Genomic DNA, 23,956 nt, shown 5'->3' with positions numbered 1-23,956 from the left:
GTGCAATCAAGACCAGAGAGGATTTGGAGAGGACTTTAAAGTTCCATTCTCTCAGCATACAAAAACGCAGATGTCTTGTCTTGTTTACAACACCGGGGAGTGCACTAGGGGAAAAGATTTAATCAAATGCAACCACATTTTGTTTACAACAGTATTTGCTGTCATTTACTTACTTTGCTCTAAGAAATGCATTTAGTTGTTTTCCTATGGCGTTTCCCTCCAAGAGTTGAAGCTTTGTGTGTTCCCATGAAGACCTTGTATTTCTGCAAATAGTTTTTCCTGAAGCAAATTGCTCATTTTTTAACGTGTGGTATTCCAGTTCTACTTCATGCACAAATATGTTTAACCAGCATTTGCAAGATTCTTTTATGCTATGTCCTGTTATCTCAGCACACCCAACTCCAGGTTGCATACAGAATAAATACTGGGTTTTTGTTCTGAGCAGGGGAGATAGCTGTGAATGATCAATCAAAAAAAGCCCTTGGGGATGGGAGAGATTAGCACTTTGATACTACTGAAGATGAATGGGTGAAATGAGTTTGATAAACTGGTGTTTTCCTCTGATAATTGCTCTGAAAGCTTTCTAAAACTGCTTGGATCTTCCTCCCTTTCCTTTTGTTTCTGGATAGGATAGCAAGTCCTGCTTTTCTATCAGCAATACTGGACAGGCTGCTGCTGTTACTGTTTTTAAACAAGTAGCAGTGGATTTATGCCACATTTCATCACTGACTATTGAACACTATTAATATTATAATGTATTATAATGTATTATAATTAATATTATAATGTAACCAGAGATTCAGACTGGATTCCTATTCTTGGATAACTTGGCTGGTTCTCCCAGCATATATGTCACTGAGCACAGCTCAGCTGAGAAGGGCCTGAGGGGGTGGGAAGGGGACTTCTCATGGGATATGGACATCCCTCCTCAAGCTTAACCTTTAACAGCACTGTTCTTCCTTCAGAAGTCACTAATTCTTGGTGCTCACAAACAGACCTTCAGCCCCCTGCCAACCTTTCTCTGGGCTTTCTGTACTCAAACACTGACCTCCTCTTCCTCCTCCTGGATCTTTCACAGGATCCTCTGAGGAGGAACTTGTGAAGCTGTAACATGAAACTCCTGTCAAGCTCACTTAGACCCCAGGTGCATCCCTCTTCAAGGATCAGGCAAATCCTGCAGGCATTCACAGACATGGTGCTATTTACCTTGTTAACTTATTTTCAGCCACTAATAAAACTGGAGCCAAGAGATAGTTACTATATTTTTATTGTTTTATTGAATAAATGAATTTTAAATACAGAATTAAAAATTTGTAAAAAAAGTTATTAAAAGCCAGTATTCAAAAGTAAGTTGCACATCAGTGACTGAAAAATTCATACTTACTTTCTGGTACAGATAGAAAAGAAAAATAAAAAAGAATATTCATCATCTGGAAAGAGATGTTTTGGTGTCTTTTTTAAAAATTTCCTTTCATATTTGAGAACTGATATTTATGTCTCATGAGAATCTCCCACCAACTTTGTTTTTCACAGCACTGATTCACATTGATTGTTGTTCAAAAAAACCCACTCATTTGTTTGCTACAGTAGTGATGTAGTGTTTGCCCCTTGTACGTATGGAAGGCAGTATTTTTAATAAAGCATCCAGCATATGAGGAGTGGAAAAAAATGCAGCATTATATGATTTGCAGGGATGCAATTTAGCTTACACAGCATCTTTGAGCAGGAAGAGTCATCTCTCCTACAGATACCTTTATGTGTTAGGCATCTGTCAGGATATCATATCTCTGGCATTTGCTCTTTGCTAAGCTCCGTCACTACAACATTTCCAGAAGTGATGAATAAATAGGTACCATTGATTTTTTTAATGCCCAATTTTAAAGCAGCCTGATCTTTCAAGAGACACAAATCATGCATCCTCAAAGACAAGAATCAGGGCTTTTTAGGCACAATTTAAGCCCTATAAAACAGAGGTACTTCAAGAAGTCTTGACATTAGGGTTCTGGGTCAGGGTTGGGAGGTGGGTTTTTTGCAAGTTTCTATTACAGGTTCTTAAAAAGACAGCTATGATCCCTCCAGTCAGTGCATCTGCATCACTTCAACCGACATCAGAAGACACTCTCTAATATATGCATCATTTCAAGACACCAGCACCACACACAGTATTCACAACAAGTTAGTAGGAATATGGATTATGGCTCACCTGTTCCTCAAGGATCTTAACCACCAAGAGAATTTAACCACACAGGCAGCCAAACCACAGAATGAAGTGCCCTTACAACAGAAAGGAGGACTTTTAGATAATGAATAGGGATAGCTACACACCAGACCAGGGAAAAAAAAAGCAGAGGAGGGAAAGTTCAGACTGTAATGGAAACAAATTCATTTAACAGAAGAAATAATACTGGAGATTGTCACTAGTGCAGCTAGGATTTAGCAAATTAAATACTTTGAGTATACACTTGCAGGGCAGCCCTGCTTCTGCCACATGAATAAATATCCAACAGTGTTTTTAAACAGTATATAAAAAAAGATGTCAGGATTTTCAGAAATGATGCGTGTTCCATCCCCTGTAACTGCATAGTAGGTTCCCTCATGTGAGGTATTTCAGCATCACCACAAAGTAAAAAAGTACTTCTGCACTCCTCTTCTACAAGGGCAGTCTCATTTGAGCCGAGGTCGTATGACGATTAGGCAGCGATGTGAGGCGCAAGCGCTCTGCTCTACCCTCGTCTCTCCAGACCACAGCAATCACACGGTGCTGTGTGGGATGAAAGCGTGCAGTCAGAGCAGTAAAGGCTCGGTTCAGTACCGCTGTGTGACCGGACACAGGCACGGAACTCTTATTTCAGCCACTGCACATCTTGGGGGATTTTTGCTTTGTTGTTTTAAACAGACATGTTCACACAGAGCCTTCCAAAAGTCAGTTTAGTTCATGTGGCCAGGTCAGATTAGTAACCTCAAATTAACTTCAGAATATTTCCTTGGTTATCTGTTGTCCAATATATGTCCTGTATACAGGTTGTCCAGAAAATAAATGCATGCTATACCCTCATCAATGGCAACTCGTTCATTTGTTTCTGCATTGCCAGCAGAGCTGTACGGGACAGGCATCTCTCTGATCACACTGTACATTTGAAAGGCTGCTCTTCATCCCATACTTTTTTCCAAGGAAAGTTATTTTCTTGTGTTGCATATATGTATTTAACTGCAGACATTAAATACAGGACATTGGCCTCAAATCCCATCTGGCCCTTTTGGAAGCATCCTTTTTAATTCTTCAAAGAACGTAACAGTATCTCATCAGTGAAACCCGGGATCACAACTTCTGATGATGTGCAACACCCAACAGTGGATCTTCCCAAAGGGATGTCATTAGTACCACTGCAGCATTTGACTCCTCCAAAATGTGCATGTGATCAAAAGAAAGAGCAAATCCAGAAGAAACAGATGTCTTCTACCATCTTCAAGAAAATGTTTCTTCTCTTACATTCTGTCTTTGCTGCACAGTCACTGCAGCTTTGTTTGCAGGGTTTGTTTTAGGGGTTACTTTGTCTAAGAATCATCATACCCCCTACAAATTCTGCTACATAGTGATAATTGCTGCTTGTATCAACACCCCTGTTAGCATGTAGGCTGGTGAGTGCTCACAGCCAGCTGTCATGGCAGTTGTATGTAAAGCTGTTTCTCCGTCGAAGACACAAGCACTGTCCAGTCTGTGACTATCCTAGAACACCTCTATAGCTTTTCCATGCCTTCCAAAAACTTCAAATCAAATCCTTTATTTTGTTCATGCTTTCCTTAGAACATCCGAGGATGAGAGGGGTTTTGCTTAATTATCCACTCAGCATGGGGATTGATGTGGTACAAGTCTAAGAGGTAAGTGTCTGGGTCCAGGCAATGTTCACCTATCAAAATAAGAGATTGAGAGAAAAAGTGTTTCTTATATACTTAGACCTATAGTTGCTAGGTTTTGGGGTGGGTTTTTTCCACCCTAAAAACTGGTATCTGTTCACATTCATTTCAATATCAAAACCATTCAGAAGTGTTTCCACAAATCCGGAAAAGTTCTGGTGAATGAATGAGTGTTTCTTAAAACTAACTGAGCTCAGGCTTTGATCTTTGTGGAAAGGTACTCTAACACATAACTTTAGCACTTGCAAACCATCATGAAATATGCTAGGGATCAAATCCAGAGACTGATTTTTTTTCCAGTAATCAAGCTTTTCTTCTACAGATGCTAAGAGATATACTAAGAGGCAGCCAAAGCACTCCAGTAACCAACAGTCTCCAGAAGCAGCTGCAGCAGGGCATACGAATTTCTTTCTATTTTCAGAGACTCCTAATCTGCTGCTGTAATCATATTAAAGTCTCCTCTCCATCTGATGACATTACCCTATTGACAAGTGGAAATCAGTGACTAATGAACATCTCAAACCATAACTACATGGTTTGCGAAACTTCCCCCCAAGTTAGTATGGGTACTTTTTGTCAGAGAGTTGATGAAGGCAGACAGAATTCACACCTGGAGCAGGCAGTCATTAGTACAGATGCCATGGGCCAGCCTACCACACTTAGAGCCCAGATAAGAAGCACACAATTAAAAAAAAATAGTGTCATAGGATGGAGCTTCCTTTACTTAGATGAATGTATTTTATGGTTTTAAGTTCTGCACTTAATTGCAGACATGAACCTTTATCATTGAGGGGAGAGGGAGTTTAACATGGTACGTTTAACACAATGGAAGCTTGGCTTGTTTATAAGATGGACAAAGTTTTGCCTGTTTCTGTTCTCAAGACCTCTGGAGTTTCCGCTTTTCTTGGCAGGAAGCTTCTGAATAAGATCCATTAGAGTTAAGTATTTGTAGAAGTCCAGGCTTCAACCTTCTCACATACTTGCACTATAAAGGCTTTGTAGTGTTGCCCGGAAGACACATGAACCATCAACCCAAGAGCTTTGACAGGTGCTGTTTGCTGTGGGTGAGGTTAACCCACACTTGTTTATCTGTCTTCTAACTTTTGGAACCCCCTCCAAATCTCATTCTTTTTACAACTCCCTCCTAAGACAAGTTAGGCATAAAAAATGGTTATCAGACTCCTTATTTTCAGTTACCATCCGGACTTACCAATATTGCCTCCCACTTCATAGAGGAGCAGGTTTGTGCACTCCATTGAGTTGTTGCTGCAGAAAGAAAAACACTGAAGTTAATAAAGCTCTGTGAAAGTCAGGTTAGGTAGTTTAGTAATATTTGTTCAAAAAAAATGCTTATGTTTCAGAGGCCAGCAATGGTCAAGGAAGATACAGGCCGTATTACAGAGACCTTGCTGATCTTTCCTGAACGGTGCAGCTGTTGAAAAGGACACCCGAAATTGGAAAAAAGAAAACAAGGCAGGTATTTCTCAGAGGTGGAAAGAAGCACACTATATGCAAGCACTAACTTTTCAACAGGAAGACAACAGGCATAAATACCAAAGTTCCACGGCAGCATTCCTCCACAACTGATGGCCTGTTCATGAGAAGCTCATCTGCAGGAAGACTTTGGCAGCTGTAGTAGCTTGTTAGTGAGATACCAGCTGACCCATATTCAGCCAACTTCCCATCCACCCTCCTTGTCTAGACATCTGCTGCCCAGGGACACAGTCAGGAGAGGCTGAACATTTACCTATTAAATACGGTCTGCAGGTATGGTGACAGAGGGGGCCAGGAATTCTTCTGTTCATTTTTTAGGTTATTTCATCAATTCACCACTGGAGCATAGGAGGGAGTTGCAGAGCTTATTTTAGGAAATCCCTACATTAAGATATGCATGTCTGAAATGCTACTCTAGGCGAATAGTTTGCACAGGTGATGTTTTTCTCCAGGAGTGCTAGAGAGAGTTTGTTTTGCAGGGTCAATGTTATTCCACTTTCCCTTCCCTTCAGCAAGGCTGCTAAAGTTCACTTGTCACCCAGCAGCCTGGAGGGGACTACTGACCTCCTGAGAGCCTGAGCACAGTGATGAAATCATTCACTTGAACTAACATTTGCTTGCCCCATCCAACACACTATGGCCAAAGCATAGAATAGAGGAGCAGAGAACAATCTCCTAATCGCTCACTGTGCTGCCACATCAGCTCTGCCAGGAGACAGAAAACAGCAACTAGACCACCTACTACTTTTTTTTCTTTTTCCTTAAAGCAGAGAAAAAGCCATTTACCACTTGAGGAGGTTGACAGTGTTAACAATATTCCAGCCATTCTGGCACAGGTTCTTCTGAAACTGCCTCAAGACATCAGCAACTCTGGTTGCATTGTTCAAATGCACCTCTAGAGAATCCTTCAGGAGAAGCGAAGCGTGGACTTTCACAATCTTGGAAGGCTGAACAAGACAGGCAAAAAAGAATAAAGTGCTTAAAGAAAGACGTTATCAGCTAAAACATCGTTTCAAAATAGATAGGAGAGTGTGAAGAATGAAACCTATCTAGCCAGCTGTTCACAGAATTTAGGTTTGTTTCTCATCCCACACACACTACAGACTGGAAGCTCACAGAAAGCATCGAGGTGAGCATTAGAAGCCAATCATCAGTGTTTCCGTCCTGTGGCTGGAGAGAAAAGCACCCCTCTCCATCAGGGTGCACTGGTGCTCTCTGCTGTTCAAATACAGCACCTCCACTAGAAGCGACACAAGCTTTGATGAAAATAGGGTTTGTCAGAATTCTAACAAACTGTTTTGCACAGGTCTGATAGACTTCTCTGGAATTCATTTAAATTACTGAAAAAGGAGTTTAGACGGTTGAATTGCAGACTACTGAATTTCAGAAAGTTAAGTTTCAAAAACATTCCAGTGCTATTTTCTCAATACTGTTTTTATCAACTCCCTTGTGAATTCACTTATTAGAACTTTTGCAGAGAACATTGAACTGTGCTGCCAGGGTCTGATCTGCTGCAAGTTAATTTTGCAATCCCAAATCCTCTGCAAAAACAGCACAGAACACCAAGACAGTGCTAATGGTACTTCCTAAGCATCAAGTCACCTGTTTGACTGCCTAAACAGTAGTTGCCCTCTCTGAAATAATAGCACCTTCAACGGTGCCATCACACCTTAAGAAGCTAAATTTTAGGCAGATGTCATCACAGTATCCCAAAGGTGGGAGATGTACTGGCTTGTGAGAACACAAATGCTTCTTCAGGTATGCAGATTTAAGCTTTTAATGCACTGTTGCTACCTCAGACTTCATCTAGCTCATGTCCTTAGAGCATCCCAGTTGCAGCGCCACTGCTACCCAGTACTTAAAATCCATCACTGAATGATGTAATTCAGCTTCTACAGATCTACATTTATTCAAAAAAAAAAAAAAAAAAAAAAAAAAAAAAAGGCAAAATGATTCCAAAGATCTTTTCACAACTTTGATTCTCAAGTAGATCTGGTAGGAACATCTGTTTAAAAATCTCAGCCTGCAGCAACACAAGAATGAGTAGAGCCATTTCATTTATCTGGGAACTTCTCTCTTTTTAAGTGGCAAGAACCTCATCCTCAAACCCTCCTGTACAGATCAGCAGCATTATGGAGCAAAAAGAAAACTGGATGCAAAATGTACATTCATGCTCCTGTAATAGCCTAAATTTTTGCTTCAAGTTCATGAAAATAAGTCTGCCTTTATTACAGCGGACACACCAGTCTAAACACAAGACACCGAAAGCCATAGGAATTCTGTTCTTCATGTGAGGTAAAGACCAGCATTTCTGCTCCTGGTCTCTTCCCCCCTTGCCTGCAACCATGCAGCATCTTAAACAAATTATTTGTTATTGGGATCAGTTCTTGCCACAACCTGGCCAAAAGGGTCTGGGAAACTTTCTTGATGTTCTGCAGATTTTTCTCCATCTTTCTCTTTAAAGAGCATCACTCCTTAGAGTTATCCAAGTTCTCATGAAACCATTTCACAATATTATGAAAGAGCTTGTTTTTTTCAAGCCCTAACTCACCTCTGCCTGGTTCTTTTCCACCTTGTCTTTATCAGCATGAATCTTCCGCAACAAATTTTTAATTCGCTTGTCACAGAACTGGTACCTTTTGCTATTGCTCTCATTCAGCTTCCTCACTTGAGCCACCAGAAAAGAGGAGACCTGGGCAGGGGAGAAGGAATTAAATCAAGCAGAGATGAGGATGCCATTTAAGAACCTAAGCATCACTCCACGAAGCTCCTTAAATAGACCAAATATTTACATACCTTCAAAACAGGTAATCCTGAAATCAGCCAGAGGTTTTGCCTACAGACATTTAACTCCTCTGAAATTCCCAAGACTATCTCTCCCCCTATTCCAATTCTAACCAGAACAAGACACTGCCACACCACACCGCAAAGCACCTGCACAACTTACTGTCCAGAGCAAATCCTGGTAATGGATCATCATCCGCACAACATCAGCTGCCCCCTCTGCCAGCTGTTTCTCCTTTCCTTCGGGGATCTTGTTTGGCAGCCCCTTGTGCATGAAGAGGTTCGGGGCCATGACTGTGGAAACGTTCCAGAGGTTCATTTTGTTGTTGTTTTCCTTGGCGACCACTTTGCTGAGAAACTCAAGTAGAGCCTAAAGAAAAAGGAGGAGACTTAAGACATCTATTACCAACAATGCTTAGAAACTACTGTGGCAATTGCTGATGAGATCATTTAATTAACATTTTTTCTTCATATCCATGAGCAAATCTTATTTCTCCAGTCAGGAAGTTCAGTGACCAATTTCTAATACTAGGATAGCAACAAATAACCATACCAGGCAGAGAGATAGTTTGTCCAGCATTCATGAACCAGGAGACACAATCTGTGTGGGAAGCAGATGAGCTCTTACTCCTTGGCAGGTGGCATTTTATAAAATCCAGTCATAAAAGTTACAGAATCCAAAGACTATTCCCTCTTTACCCAGTGACCCCTCTAGCTTTTCCCAGATGTGGAAAAATAAATACTTTTGGGTTATCTCTTCTGCCTCACACCTCCACCAAAGCCATGATGCACAACAGAACATCTTTGGCTGGATTATGTACTCCAGCACTTTAAATGAAGTTTTCAGAGTGCTAAGTCAGCCTTGCCTTTATCACCTGGAAGCTGAACTACTCAGAAGAAGGAAAAAAAAAAAAAAAAAGCAGCAGCAACCACCACAGTTCTCAAAGCACAGAAAGGCAGAGGTTGTGCACTGCCTGCAAAGCTGATCTCAGCAGCATTTATTCTTTCAAAATGTAGTAGGTGAAAGGATTTGACATTAATTCTGATGAGAAAAGGGTAGGAAGTTATAAGCTTAGTAGCTTTTTTTATCTTTTTAAAATTGAAATTATCTTTCATAGATGATGACAATACCACAAACCTTGAATCAAAAGACTTGAATTTCTTTCCCTGTACCTTCGCATGCCCACAGACAATGTGAGACCTACACACCTTTCACTCCGTAGTGAAGCGTTTTAACATGCTGAAGAAAAACATGTTTCTAAACAAGATGATCCAAGACCACATGGACTCCTACTGCTCTTATAATAAATTTGTACCCAAAAGGCAGACTGTGCTTACAGTCTACGTTCACTGCACAGTTCTGTCTGCTCTCCTCATCATGGCTTTTCATTCCCCAGTCAGTGATATAAAACTAAATATCACGATGTATGTTATTTACAAAAGCTGATAAAGTTTCCTCGAATAAAAACCTGGAATGAGATCGTGTTTTTCTGGTTGAATCCAGAACAGGCAGTTACCTTTAGAGTGTTTCTGTTAGGCTCTGGCAGGATCAGGATCAGGAGGTTTAGAGCTTGCAACCTTTGCTTCAGGTCTGGAATATCTAGAGAAGGAGAGCAACAACAAAACAGAAGATTCAGGTTTCTGACCGTTCTTTATGAGCATGGGAATCCCCCAAGGAATAAGGCTATTACTTATTATAGCGTTTGTCATCTAGGATTTGAGACCTTGTTTTACAGAAGTAAATCAAGCTCATACTGCCCTTAATAAGCAAACTATGTATGTTCGAGAAGACTGGCTGATTTGCTTCGGAGTACCCAGTCTATCAGCAAGTCATTGAAGTTGCCTTTGAAGGGCAACAGAAGACCCCATTATTCTCCATTTCTTGAATAAAAAAAAGTTGTGGACTTAAACAGTTAGCTGAACACATTCAAACCATCTGTTGAGGCACAAACCTCAAAACAAGGTGCTTGCAGAGCACTGCATTGCCTGCAGTGTAGCCAAGACCATGCTCCCCGGCCCAGCTGCCACCACTCAGCCCGCATGTCATTATTTATCAGGTTGTCCTAATTCATGGTAACAACGCTGCAGCCTCAAATGACACAATAAAATTTAAGACCCTGGGACGGTGTTCCTACACAAAGATGTATGCAACCAAGCACCAGTGACTATGACACTCAGGCTGATATATGACAGTACATATAGCACCCAGCACACAGAGTCTGACCACAGCTCATATTGTTCTCTGAATTCCCATGGAATCCACAGGCTCCCAACACACCTGACAGGAGAGTCCAAGACCAGCAGAGGTTTGAAAAAAAACCCAAGCACAACCAGAAAACTAATGCTAAACAGCCAAAGCAAGGACTCACTTTGTACAGCAGCAAAAGCAGGGAGGTACTCTGCTGTCAGCAGTGGGGCTGGCAGCTCTCTTATGAATCTTTTCAGCAGCCCAGACACATCGTTCTGATGGACTTCATCCCAGCGGAAAAGGCCAGTATAGAAGTCTTTTTCTAGCTTCTGTTCCAGACTCTATTAAAAAAATGAATTTATTACATGCTTTAATAAGCACATACAAGGGAAATTCTGCAGCTGAACACTAGAAGGGCAACCCATCAAGTTAAAAGAGTGCAGACCCTCACAGCAGACACTCCCAGATTTCCCAGCAATGGACATTTCTAGTTGTACTGGGAAGACAGTCAAGACAATTCAGGTTTATTAGACACTTGCTTCAGTAACATGCTCCCTGATCGTCTCTGACACATTCGAACACTACTAAAGAGCTCATACCTTGATTCTGGTCTGGGACCCAGAAACTCTCAAAATGCCCTCTGTTTCAAGTCCTCTCTTTTCCAGGCAGGACAGCAGCTATTAAAGAGGGGAAAAAAAGAAAGCTCTTAGGCATAGAGGATGAGAAGTCAGACCTTCCTTATCACAGGCCTCAAAGGCTTTCTGACTCAAAGGATCAGAGGTTTGCATGAAACCAGAAGAGAACTTACTGACTGCAGTAAGAGAGGGACCTTGGTGTTGGGGAGCAGTTTTTGGTCATTTTCCAACAGAGTGTTGAGTGGAACTCCAAAGAGTCTTTTCTCTACAACAGAAACAACATGTTATAATCCGTATCACCACTAATACAGGTGTAAAGGGTATATCCCCCACTGCAGACTAAGATGGCACATTTTGTAAGGATAAATACTGGAGAAAAAAAGAGAGGAACAGTTAAACAGAACCAGTGCATTTGACAGTCAGACAAAGGTGGTGCTAGGTCTTGATGTCATGATTCAGTGATTTCCAGAAGAAATTCTGATCAAGGAAAACACACCTGTCACAAGGTTTCTTATCGAAGACCCTCTCTGTTCTAACATTTCAAACACTAACCTATGAGAACATTAGTTTTAAAAAAAATTCACCAAAAAAAGTTAAGATGACATACAACTAACCTGCTGTTTTCAGTTTTGCTGCTTTGTTTCTCTTCAGCTCAAAGCCCAAAATATCACAGAGCGCTGTTAGTTCAATAAGTGCCAGTGTGGGGATCTTCTTCATGTCTTGAGCAGATAAATCTCCAATCCTGGTCACTCCTAGTCTGCCCTTAGGGATCTTAAATTTCTAAGGGAAAACACACCCACCCAAAAGGTTCAGTGCAAGTTATCACTACTAAACCCTCTACTTATTTTTATCATTCTTTACCATAACCAGCAATGTATTCATTCTGCTGTTTTCAACACCAAATACCCAAAACTACTCCTACTCAGCTCACAGTTGAATAAATTTATTTTCCCTTGTCAGTACTGCTCTTTAATCATAGTGGATATCCCAATTTATCTACATTAAAAACAGCCTGACACCCACTCTAATCTACTTGAACCTCGGAAGCAGTCCAGTATATTTGCAGAAAAGAAAACTGTTAGAATTACAAGTAAGAAAGTCCAGTTATTCTTTTCAGTGGAAACAACACAGATCTGTATCAGAATAGCAAGTTTCACACATAAGCCCTACTTCTTTTGACCCTCCACAACACAATGTTAGCCTTGGCCAACACTGCAAGGATAACAGCACTACCTGTCCAAAAATACCTACTTAGTATAGACCCACTGCAACACTATCCACAGAGGACATTTCCAAGAACCGATCAAACATTTGAACCAAGTGTCTTGTTTCCTCATCAACAAGATGAGGTTAATAAGTTCTAACAGGAAAAATAAATCCTTCAGTTCTTACAGTTAGGGCACTTCCATCATTTAACTTCCTAGATTCAGACAGGAATGATCCCTTGAGCAGGACAGCTGCTTGCTCTGAGTAGGCAACATCCATGTTGAACATCTCCTCTTTTCCAGGATTTCGAACTGTGAAGGAGTAATCCTGAGTTTCTGCTACAGAGGAAAATTTGTCTTAAATTTCAGAAAGCCAGAAGGATGAAGCCTCAAAAACAAGTGTGCTAAAAAAGCAGTGTGAGACAAATTTGGGTACAACCTTTTCAAAAATTCCTTCATTAACATTTGAAAATGGTGTTCTCACAGCATAGTCACAAGACTAATCAGTAGGGTAAGATTAAAGCCATAACAATCCCACTACAATCATCAGATCACAGGTACAACAGGAGCATGGCCTTAAATCAAAGGACATATCTATGGCTAACTTCTCTTTACCCAATTGCGTATGGTGTTTATAGGATTTCATCATACGAATTTTGCTAGACTGACTTTATTTGCGTCTTCTAGATGTTTTCTTAAAGAGTTACGATTATCAGTTTGAGTGGCAATTCCTAACAACACTTGAGCCTGGAAAAGTTTACTAAATCCACAACTGTGAATAACCATGTATTTAAAAAAGCCCCCCCCAAAAAAACCCAAAACCACAAATAAGGCCAACGTTTCAGAGCCCAGATTACTTCTCTTACAGTTCCAGCCCTACTTCAGATCCTATTTCCTGTTCAGTCCTACTCTGCATGTAAAAACTCCTTACTTCTTTGTACATTTGAAGTCCGTAGATTGTGCCACAACTGATCCGGGCTGGACTCCTCTTTTTTTGCTGCTGTCTCCTGAAAAATAAACCAAAATATGTTTACCTACACAAAACAGAAGTTATTATAAGACAACCCAATTCTGGCAGAAAACACACACCCCTGACATTGTCTGCTCGTCTATGAAAATGCTCCTCAAGCTCAGAGCTACAAGACTGTTCTAAAATTAAGAATCATAATTAGAGGATTTGGTAGGCAGGTGGAAATTAGATTATTATCTCACAGATGGTATTTGTGATAAATTTCCACGTCATTGGGCCAGTTCTTCCTTTCACACAATCATTAGCCAATCTCCCCCCTTTCGAAGCTGCGTGGGATCTACCCATTGCCTGTGATCACGAGATCTTTCATGAGAAAGAACATACCAAGTAGACATCAGCACCTAGAACCTTCCTTTCATGGGCTTCACAGTGAGAGAAGCGAATCTTTAAAAGTATAAGGAGGCATTTAGCAGACAATTCTGTTAATAAAAATCTTACTTTTGCTAGAACTAGTTACAATATAGGAAAGCTTATTATTCTATTATCAAAAGTTAGCAAATTTCCAAGAACATGCCTTTGACATGGAGTTGTGGACTGTGGACTGGAAGTTAAAAGGAACCTGTGCAAAGTCAGTGTAAACAGACAAAACAGTTCATCTGCACAGAAGCTGTATTATATCTTTAGAGTGAGTGCACAGCTGATGGGCTTGCTACGAAAGCAGAACTGATTTTTTCAGCACCTGTATCTAAATCACAGGTCATGCAGTGAATAATGCCAAAGCACCTTCAGATCCAGCTGCTGTGTGAACAGGCCATACTGAACAGTAATGCAAGGGAAATACGTGGAAAGGTTCTGATAGAAACGCCAACAACTTTGATGCCTGAGAGTAGGTCATGACAGAGGTGGACAGGAGGCAAACTGCAAATCCATCTTGAAACACTGATAGAAATAAAAATCCAAGCGACTGACAAACCATTGCCTGCATTCTTACTGCCTGAACTGCTTCCACTCAACTCACAGCTGAACTGAATTAGCTTTAAGCTCAGTTTGCTGAACATAGATTTTCCACAGGTAGAGCCCATCCAAAAGTTCTGCTCCCAGAGAGCAGTCAGTAGTGGAAAGTATCCAAAACCTGACTGAGCAGTAAAGGCACAGATATTGTAGCTGGGTTCCAAATCAGGAATTTATGAGCCTTGGGGAAAAAAAACCTTCGCCTTTCCACATTTTTGTTTCCTTGCTTACAAAGTGAAGGTTTCAAATATCCTTTTGTGCAATAAAGGATTTTTGCTACACGCCTTGAACAAGTGTTATAGCAACATCAGGCATGCTGTGGCATATGGTTCCTGCATATGTCCTTCAGAGCCCCAAAACTGGGCTTGGACCTGGGACAACACAGCAAACCAGTATGGAAAATTAACCACAAAGCCTGCTTCCCTCTGGGATTGCTCCAGAAATTACTCAAGGGTAAAGGACTACTACTGCTCAGTGCCTATATCCAGTGTCATAGCCTAACAGCTCAAAAATTTACCATTTTACATAGAAATCCATCCTTATTTGCCTAAACTGAGCATCTACCACTTCTCATGAAATAAGAGAGCCAACACCACCCCTTGGTGGTGTAAAAGACAAGCAAGATATAGAGATTAAGCTGATGGCCACTCAGCAAAGAAGGAATAAACAGTCAAACAGCCTCATGTAAAATACATTTTCTTACTATCTTTAATTAAAAAGAGGGGAAAATAAAACACCGCTGTTTTTTGTTTCAGTGACCTCAGTAAAAACTGTAGATCTCAGAGACAACTGCAAAGCTTAAAAAAAGTTTAAAAAAATTGAGCCAAAGAAAATATTAATAATTCCAGCAGAGGTATTGGAAAAAGAGCTCAGTGATCTTGCCCGAAGTAATAAGACAAAATATTTCATGTCTAATCAAACTAAGGCTACTTTAAAAGACAATATTAGCATCTTTGTACATGACTTCATTACACAAAAATGTCATTTTAAAACATCAGATTGGATCTCAGTTGCCTATCAAATGCAAATATTAGCAACCTAGTGAGTGGACACATAAGATTTTAAGAGCTCAAAAATCTCTGTTCTTATACAATAGAAAGTAAAATTATCTTAAGAGCTATAACAGGCTTCTATGCAACCTGCAAGTTTAAGAACTTGCTGAGTTTCAACTGAGGCACCTAAAACAACCCTGCAGTATTACTGCTTCCAGAAATGTCTTCGTTTTGTCACCCATTCAAGGAGGAATGCAAATAATGCTCTGCAAAAGAGAAAAAAACCCATGACACTGTCTGTCCCAGTGCAATCCACAGTAAGGAAGCAATCTGCACCTCATCACTGGGCAGTTACAAAAACAAAACCACAGAAGTTTCCAGTGATGTTGCAGACTGCTAGTGTCATTCCCTTAAGGCATTCAAGGGATTATTTGTGTATAATTCATCTCATTATAGTAAAAGAAGCCTCAAAAAGGCTCAGGCTGAGGAAAAGGAGTAATCAGTTCCAGAAGAGAACAAGGGTCCCATGCTACTGAAAAAGGTAGATCTTGGTCAAGCTCAATATCGTCTGACAACACAATTGACCAAGTAGAAAAAGTCACAAGGAGCTCTGGCTGCGAAACATTCCAGCAGCCTCTAGAAAATATAAGGATACCGTACCTTGCAGCCACAACCAAAAGAGGAACAGCACGAAAGCAGCTGAAAATCTAGTGGTTATGTATTCTCCAGTAAAGAAGGGAAAAAAAAAAAAAAGGCAGTGGCCAGTCTTTCTCCATAATTACCAGCTGTACAAGGCTCAGTTCTGATAAAATGAATATACAAGGTTTTCTCTTTTTTTGGTTAATAATGATTTAACATGTCACTGGAATAAAGGAAACACAAGAGGGCTCCAAATGATACCAGCGCTCCACCAGGCTGCAGTGCCGCAGGCACTACACAAGCATCTTCCAGCAGTCTCTGGGAAGCTTACAGATCTGCAGGTATTGCAGCAGCTTCTCAATGCTGCAAGCTGGATGCAGAATTCCAACTATCTCGGCTCCATTTGAGCTCAAGAGAAGAAGTCATCTCTTTGGAAATGAGAGTAGCCCTAGACCCAGAAAGCCAAGTCTGCTACCACAACACAAAGTCTTTCAGGAGATCCCACTAAATCAACTTACCTCAGAACTGACCACCCCAAAAATGTCTCGGACATCACGCACAGGATGCTTGTTCTTCCTCCTCCGAGACCGGGAGTAGGTATCCAACCGCCGCTGCACAGCAGCAGCCTGGGTCCTGGTCAGGGTGGAGAGCAGCACGATGTTGTCCTTCTCCGAGGCACCGTCCCCGAGGAGGTCAGACAGACCCGCGTCCTGAAGCCACTCAGCCTCAGCTTCCCCCTCTGCGAGGCAAGGGATGAGGAGAGCGAGTGAGAAGAGCAGGGCTAACATCAATATGAGTGCTTGTAACACTTCAGAGACAGAAAAGCAGACACCTGAGCCATCCCCCTTCTGGGTCATCACCGGGGGGAAGCCACTGCTCTTCTCAAAACCTTAGTCCGATTCCCAGGTACCCAGCTGAATATCAGGGCGAAAGTGGAGGAGACAAAGCACTTCAGGCAGCTGTAACTGCCCACATACTCTTTCCTCCTCACCCTAGGTGAGGAAAAAGAAGAAAAAAATAAGGAGGCACGGACCCTGCCAGAAACACAGGCTCCCTCAGAACAGGTGTGACTCTGCACGGTATTCAGCCCAAGGATTGCAACAAGAACCGAACCCAGTGGGGGCTTTCACGGGACATGGGAGGAAAGTCAGATGCACTTGCTTAAATCTGTCTTTACATGGACTGCCTGTGCAAAGGGGAGCTCTGGCAGCAGTCAAGAGCACACAGCAAACTGAAGGAATGGCAGTGCCTCCCTGGAGCACACCCGACCCTCCAACAGCTTTAAGAATGGACAAAAGATCTGTGAAAAGCCACAACATACAACACTGCACATTTGGCTTTTGAAATCTTCCCAATTATATGGCTAATTCTTTTAATTTTTATTTATCTATATCCATGCCTATGTATCAACAACTTTTTATTTCTTAAATATCCAGACACTGATCTGGTAGATTCAAAAGTATTTTGTTTAATATACTTGCAGAACTATGTGTATGCATCATCCCTACTCTTTATTTTTTGAAGTGAATTGGTATCCATACAGCCATTCAATAAAAGCAAAAATGTTATTCTTACTCTGCGCATTCGCTTTATGTCTGTGCCTATTCAAAATCACTAAAATTAAAGATCATTCCAGTTCCAGAATGAAGTGTGAGAAGCCTGGAGACAGCACAGCAGCATTACTCAGACAAGCTCAATTCCACTTCATTCTTCACTATATATAAAGTTGCACTTCAAACACAGAAGACAATTTTTTCCTTATAGGATGCACCCTTTGTGCAAGTGAGAAAGTGCCCTGATCCAAGGATAAAAGAAGCAATTTAACAGGTAGCTTCAACTTTAATACAGTGAACACCACAAAGCCTTTATCTTTTCAATACTATTTACCACATTCATTCACTGCAGGCAGCTCCAGCACAGCTCTACGAAAAGTTATACTAGGAAAAAGAAAAATCACAGCTGAACTGAGTGAAACCGAACAGTTCATTCCCCTCTTCTTTTCCTGTTTAAACTGTTATCTCTGCAGTTATTGCTCAGGCAAAGTTTTATTATTGCTGCATCAATAATAAAAAAGCCATGCAGCTCTTCTTGAGAGATTAAGTAATTTAATTTTTCTGGGGAAGCTTCTGTGTTCACGTAACTTGCAAAAACATATTGGGACTCCATCAAAACTCTTTTCAGCCTTTGGAGCATACTCTTTGTGTTCTTAGGTGCTGTAATGAAACAGAACTTTTTTCAGCATCACACCACAACAAATGGAGCTGGACTTGAAGTCAAGTATTTCCTTTAATGAATCATCTAGCATACTGGCTAGCTTTCCTGCATGGTCTTAAGTTCTGGTCTTTTCCCATGTCTAGTTCTACTGAAGCTTACAGGTAAGAACATCCCTCCAGTACTGCTCACAGTCTCATGGTCCCATGACAACTCCTCACTGTATAGCTATTTGTCCTACATCCGTCCTTTGACAACAGCACAGCATGCAGAAAAACCTGGTTTATTTTGTCTTTGGGAACTAAAGGAAGTTAAGTGTATTGCTTGCAAATCTTGAAAATACCCAATTCCAGTCATAACAGGAAACTAATCTAATACACAATACTAAACAGCAGGCCCTAAATCGGACATCCGTGTGAGCCTACTGCCCCATCTGATGCCAAAGCACCATATCTTAATTTCTCTACTTAATATTTTTGGCCCAGTTATTTTTGCCAGTAATGCAAAAGGAAAACAGTAAAATGGGTTATTTACAGGGAGAAAAGGCAAATCAGAGAGAAACAGGTCAGAGCTGAGAGGCCCACAGAAGCTGAGCTGCAGGTTTAAGCCTGGGGAGCTGCTAAGATTTGTCTTGTGAGTTCCAGAAAAGCAGTATTTCAGGGGGGCACAACTAGGAATAAATCTGCAAAACTAAAGAACATCAGTTTCAAAACCTTACTTGAAACATAAGCTAGGCAAAACCAGAATTCATAATAAAGATTTAGTTTCTAAAAAGTTAAAGGACAGCTACAGCATCCTACCATCTCACACTAAACATTAAGCGGAACTTCCTATATAGGTTTCGAAGGCAGAGAAGAACCACTCTTTGAAGACACTTCTCAGATGTGATTACATGCTACAAGGATGCTATCAGGTATTTCCGTGGCACTACCGCACAGAGTGCATAACATACAGTCCGCTGTACTGTCAGACCTTGGAGAGAGCTGGATAAACAGCAGGCAGCATGGAAAGGACAACGCTGCTTGTATTTCAAGAAAAAGCTGCTTTCTGCTCCCTTTAACTGTTAGTGAAGCCACAAGTATCATCAGCACCTTTCAGCTGACCCAGTTCTGCAGCTACATGCTGGCCTCCCATAACACCAGGTCACAAGCAGTGTCCCATTACACCACCCTTACACAGGGCCTGCACAGGAGACAGGACGCCAACCGGGTCAGCATTTTTGCAATGTCTTATCTACTCGTAGCCTTCACGCTGTCCCTGTACTGCAATTACAATCAGCTATTTGACAGGTTGAGCTAGGCTGTCTCCAGGAGCCCTGAAGCCTCCGTGCTGCATTGCCACCTCACGGTGCTCCGACCATCAGGTGCAGAGACATGAAAGCCAAGAGACACCAGCCAAATCCTGCACCCACACCACGTGAAGCTTCCTCTCACCACTAACGCTTCCAGCACAATGCTGATTTGACTAAACTCCTTCACAGAAGGCACCAGGAGGCCAAGCGTGCCACACCTCCCTCCCCAGTCTGCTGGGAAGGCTTCAGTACTCAGAGCTTTATTTCAAGTTTGTCTGGTTTCAGTGGCCAATTAAGTAGTCAGCTCTTGCCTGCTATATTAATATACAGCATTAAAAGACACTTTTCCTTGTGTCCTTCCTTACACACAGTAATCAAACTGCCTCTGGCATATCAGTCTTTCGGATACCCCAGACAGCCTTTCATCTCATGGCATGGCCTCTTTTCCAGAGTCTCCTTCCTGGCACGCTCATTTTCTGAGTCACTTTTACATCTCTTCCAGTTCTAAAAAAAACAACTTATGACCTTCATGTTTACTGTGTCATGCCTACTGTGGCAGACACGGATGCTGATCTTCCCACCCTGCTCTCCCGAGCCCCCTCTAGACAGCAGGACAGCTATTTACCCTTCCCAAGCACTGCACCACACTGGGACTTTCACTCAAACATTTCCCCATTACACACATGGATCCTTCTCAGTATCAGGCCAGCACAGCAGCTGTAGGCTGTACAGGCTGCAAACCCGACCATTCAAGAGGATGTACTGCCAGCTAAATCACACGCTTCAAAATGGGCCCCAAAAACATGTGATCCCAATCTGTGGGATCGATGGGTGCTTATCACAGTTCATCATCCTTCCACCAGCCCAGGATGTAGCTCCCATGTCAAAAGGGCAATCAGTCCAGGTTCCAGTTACTCCAAAATACTGGATAACATCAGTGCTACAGAAAGCCCATTAGAAACACCCCATGCATATGAAGCAGTCTTCAAAAGAAAGAGAGGGGAAAAAAGTATATAAGAAAAACCTTGTGTGGATGAACTCACATCATTCCGAATGTTTATTATGGTTTCTTGAAGAGTGAATCAGGAGAAAAATCTGCCTTCCACAAAAGCAGCTCTCATAAAAGCCACTATGATGAAGTCCCATAACCACGTACACAAACAAGCCTTCCAAAACACCATCAGCTATCACAGCATGTTTACCATACAGCCACCTGCACAGGGAGAGAGGGCCCCCACACTTAGTGGGGGCTGTTTGAAAAAATATGGAGCCCTGAACTTACTGCTGCTTGACCTTTAAAGTCAGCTTTGTTTCAGAAGCTGAAGCCAAGCCAGGACAGCACTCCCCTTCTGCAGGGTATTATCTACCACCCAGTGAAAAAAATTTATATATCTGAGTTGACCAGTAATATTCCAACCATATTGCAACATGCTTCTAAATCATTCAGGTGCATAAGCAAATTTTCTCTCTAAGATGTTAATCTCCCTCCCCTCACTCCCAACATTTTTGACAACTTACCCTCCTGTGTTTTGACATCTGCAAGGCTGCATTCCTCTTGTTCGCCTTCAGTGCTCTGTTTAATGTTCTCTACTTCCAGCCAAAAACTGTCCATTGACAAGTTGTCCAAAGACTCTACCCTGGAATTCGTGCCCTCTGACACCGGGGATGGCAAAGGACTCTTTGGAGGAAGCTGGCTCATTCTGCAAGGGCAATTTCTGGTACTGAGAGGGGAAGAGATAAGGAGAGAGAGATTAAACTGTATGTATTCAGAGATGGCATGCATCGGTCTTCATTGATTAATGACTGCAATAAAAGCCAAACAGAGGTAAGTGCTAGACTTCCTTTGGTTAGTGCTTAGTAATAACAGACAAAGTTGCAATCAAATCCCCTGGAGTAGGGGAAAAACTGCTGTCCAAACACGCAAGAGGATCAACACAAGTTTTCCAATGCTGTCCTTCCAGTGACCTATGAGACACCACCTACCACTCCCACACTTGCTTCCAAGACTCCCCTGCAAACTTGAACAGATACCCTCCACATTCACAGAACGCAAAAGTGTTTCAAGTTTGGCACATGTGCTCTGACTCTGGCACACGCCGCAAGTCCGACAACTCCCAGCCACAGCGACTGAACCCAGCAGGCTTGTCCTCTGCATGCACAAGCTGGCACAGCTCCATCTCCTGCACTTCAGCTCACGCAATAAGCAACTCCAATGTTTGAGGCCCCCTTTTCCTGCCCAGACCAGGCTTTTCAGCTGCGAATCAGAACAAGTGTCCCAGGAAACCCAAACATACAGAATTTTCTTGTTTCCCTGTTTTTCCCTGAAATTTCCCTGTTGATTAATTCATGGGCAGCCAAAGTTCCAGACTGGCCTTGCTCAGCTTTCAACCTCTCTGCAGAAAGTTGTGAGGGTGTCATCAGTTCGTAAAATAACGCCTCTTTTAAAATTAGTTTTAATTCACTTCAAAAGTGCAAGCCATTTAAACTCTGCTGTATATCTTTTACAAAGACTTAAAAAAAAAAAAAAAAAAAAAGGGGGGGGATAAATGGAACCTACTTGTGAAAACACCTCAATGGTTCAACTTACAAATACAAAAATTAAAGAGACTGCATATGAATACGAAAATTAAAGAGACTGCATACTACACTAACTCAGGATGGTTTGAAGACACCTGGGAAGACCTACCACCACCAAACACAAAAAAAAAAAAAAAAAAAAAAAAAAAAGTAGATCAAATCTTGTGCCTTGAAAACCACAACAACAAACCAACCACCAAATGTAATTTAGCCTCCCAGCTCTGGAAAGGCTTAGTTATAGATGGCAAAATACCTGGAAAGTTTTAGTTCCTTTCATTCCAGAAAGCCATTATTAGCAGTTTTGGCATTAACTTCTGTTCTAAGAAGCATTTCAAGTCATAAAAGACTTAATTTGAAGACCTACCAAGAGGCCTATGTTGCAGAGTATTCTGCACTTGGATTTACACATGCGCATGCATATTATGCTCATACCTTTCTAACATGCACACAGGCAGCCCTTCTCTTCTAAAGGTCAGGACTAAAGCAATAACCATCATTCCAGGAACATCTGGAGCCAGCAATAGCATTGAGAACAAAAATAAGAAGGATTTTGTTTGTTTGTTTTACAGGAACACAAAAGTGAAAGATTGAAAAGAGCTATTAAACCACCCAGCCCACCCCTGACAAGGGCAAAGGTGATCTGCTTGTTTAGTACCCATCCCCACCTTTCCTACCTCTGGATATCCAAATAACAAGCCTCCAGTTGAGATACCACTGAAAGCCTGGCAGAGCACTTAAATAGTCAATCTAAGTATTTTAAAACTTTCTTTTACCTTGATAGTTCATGCCCATCTCTCTCAGTTCTACTACAGCTACCATCCCAAATCATTATTTCCCCTTTCAACTTTTTACTTATATCTTCACCCACTGGGAGTTAAAAATTTAGATCACATCCCTCACATTAACTCTTCTTTAGTAGTCCTCTCCATTTTCTCACATTTGCTGACAGCCTTCTCGTAAGAGGATTAAACAAAGCCACCTAGCCAGCATCAAAAATACTGTTTAATACCTTGCCATGACATCTCACTAGTCTACTACAGGCCAGTCAACAGAAATAATCATTTGCAACATGAAACTAGAAGGAGGATTTTAGATTACCTTGAGGGACTTGGTTTTGGCCATATCAGTGCCAGAAACACCGGCAGCCAAACTTGCACTAAAGAGCAGTCCCCCAGCGCACAACACCACACAGGCTTACAAGATCTCCTAATTGCTCTACTAGAGGCATTCAGCAAGCACACAACTACTCTTCTGGCCCTAAGTTACTGCCCTGTACTACTGTGAGATCTAGGCTATAAGGACCAAGGCAGCTCTGAAATGTACCTTTCCTTTGTATTCATCTTGATTTATGAAATACACCTTTCCTTCATGTTCAGCTTGGTTTAGAGCTGGCTCATATAACATCCCAGAAACCTCCATGGACTCACACCAAAACAGAATTTAGGTTTACAGATCCAGCAGAACCTACCCTAGACCCGAGCAGCAGCTTGCACCCAGCACACATGCTCTGCAGCAAGCCTGTGTCACACATAGCTGTGACAATCTCTTCCCCACACCTGCCACAGGCCTGCCTGGAAAAAACCCAAAATTTTAAGCCAACATAAATACAGTCTTCAAAGGGGTGACTCTTGACTTAGATGTTCTGCATGATTTACCCAGATAACAGATCCTGAATGCAAGTTTCAGTCCAGGAGATACTACGACCGAGTGGAGTAATACTTACCTAAGGCATTAGGGCATATTCCTGGTACACACCTGAGAACCATCACAACATCCTTACAGTTCAGGTTTCAGGCTATAGCCTTGCCAGCAGCTATTTTTGATCCAGCAGCACCTTCAGTTCCTATCAAGAGTACTGGTGCAAGGATATAGTTTTGCCAGACAATGGCCAACTGCTAAACCCCTACTACACTCTTAACTTGTGCTTTCATACCACCCACAGTTATTTTCCTTCTTTTCACAGCTGGAAATACAGACGATCTAGTAGGGCTTGCATAAAAAGCTCCACCACCAGTCACATTATTTGTCTAATCTAGGAGTGTCA

At 41.7% G+C, this 23,956-nt stretch overlaps 1 protein-coding gene across 1 annotated transcript in view; it reads right to left on the bottom strand.

Moving 5' to 3' along the window:
* Positions 1-1,303: 1,303 nt before the first annotated feature.
* Positions 1,304-23,956, bottom strand: part of ARHGAP40 (Rho GTPase activating protein 40) — a 29,260-nt gene continuing 6,607 nt past the window's right edge. Inside the window, exons 2-15 of the mRNA XM_026862251.1 lie at positions 20,854-21,056; positions 16,352-16,572; positions 13,153-13,228; positions 12,409-12,560; positions 11,631-11,796; positions 11,190-11,281; positions 10,981-11,058; positions 10,563-10,722; positions 9,711-9,793; positions 8,357-8,563; positions 7,961-8,101; positions 6,196-6,356; positions 5,126-5,181; positions 1,304-3,908 (exon numbers count right to left, since the gene is read on the bottom strand). Of these exons, the coding sequence (XP_026718052.1) occupies positions 3,802-3,908; positions 5,126-5,181; positions 6,196-6,356; positions 7,961-8,101; positions 8,357-8,563; positions 9,711-9,793; positions 10,563-10,722; positions 10,981-11,058; positions 11,190-11,281; positions 11,631-11,796; positions 12,409-12,560; positions 13,153-13,228; positions 16,352-16,572; positions 20,854-21,056 (1,903 nt within the window). The 3' untranslated portion in view covers positions 1,304-3,801. The remainder of the gene's footprint in view (positions 3,909-5,125; positions 5,182-6,195; positions 6,357-7,960; positions 8,102-8,356; positions 8,564-9,710; positions 9,794-10,562; positions 10,723-10,980; positions 11,059-11,189; positions 11,282-11,630; positions 11,797-12,408; positions 12,561-13,152; positions 13,229-16,351; positions 16,573-20,853; positions 21,057-23,956) is intronic.

The sequence above is a fragment of the Athene cunicularia genome (assembly GCF_003259725.1).
Source record: "Athene cunicularia isolate RWA chromosome 20 unlocalized genomic scaffold, athCun1 chr20_part1, whole genome shotgun sequence".
NCBI classification, from domain to species: domain Eukaryota; kingdom Metazoa; phylum Chordata; class Aves; order Strigiformes; family Strigidae; genus Athene; species Athene cunicularia.
Note: the sequence above shows the minus strand (reverse complement) of the source record. Positions and strands in the feature narration are given on the sequence as shown.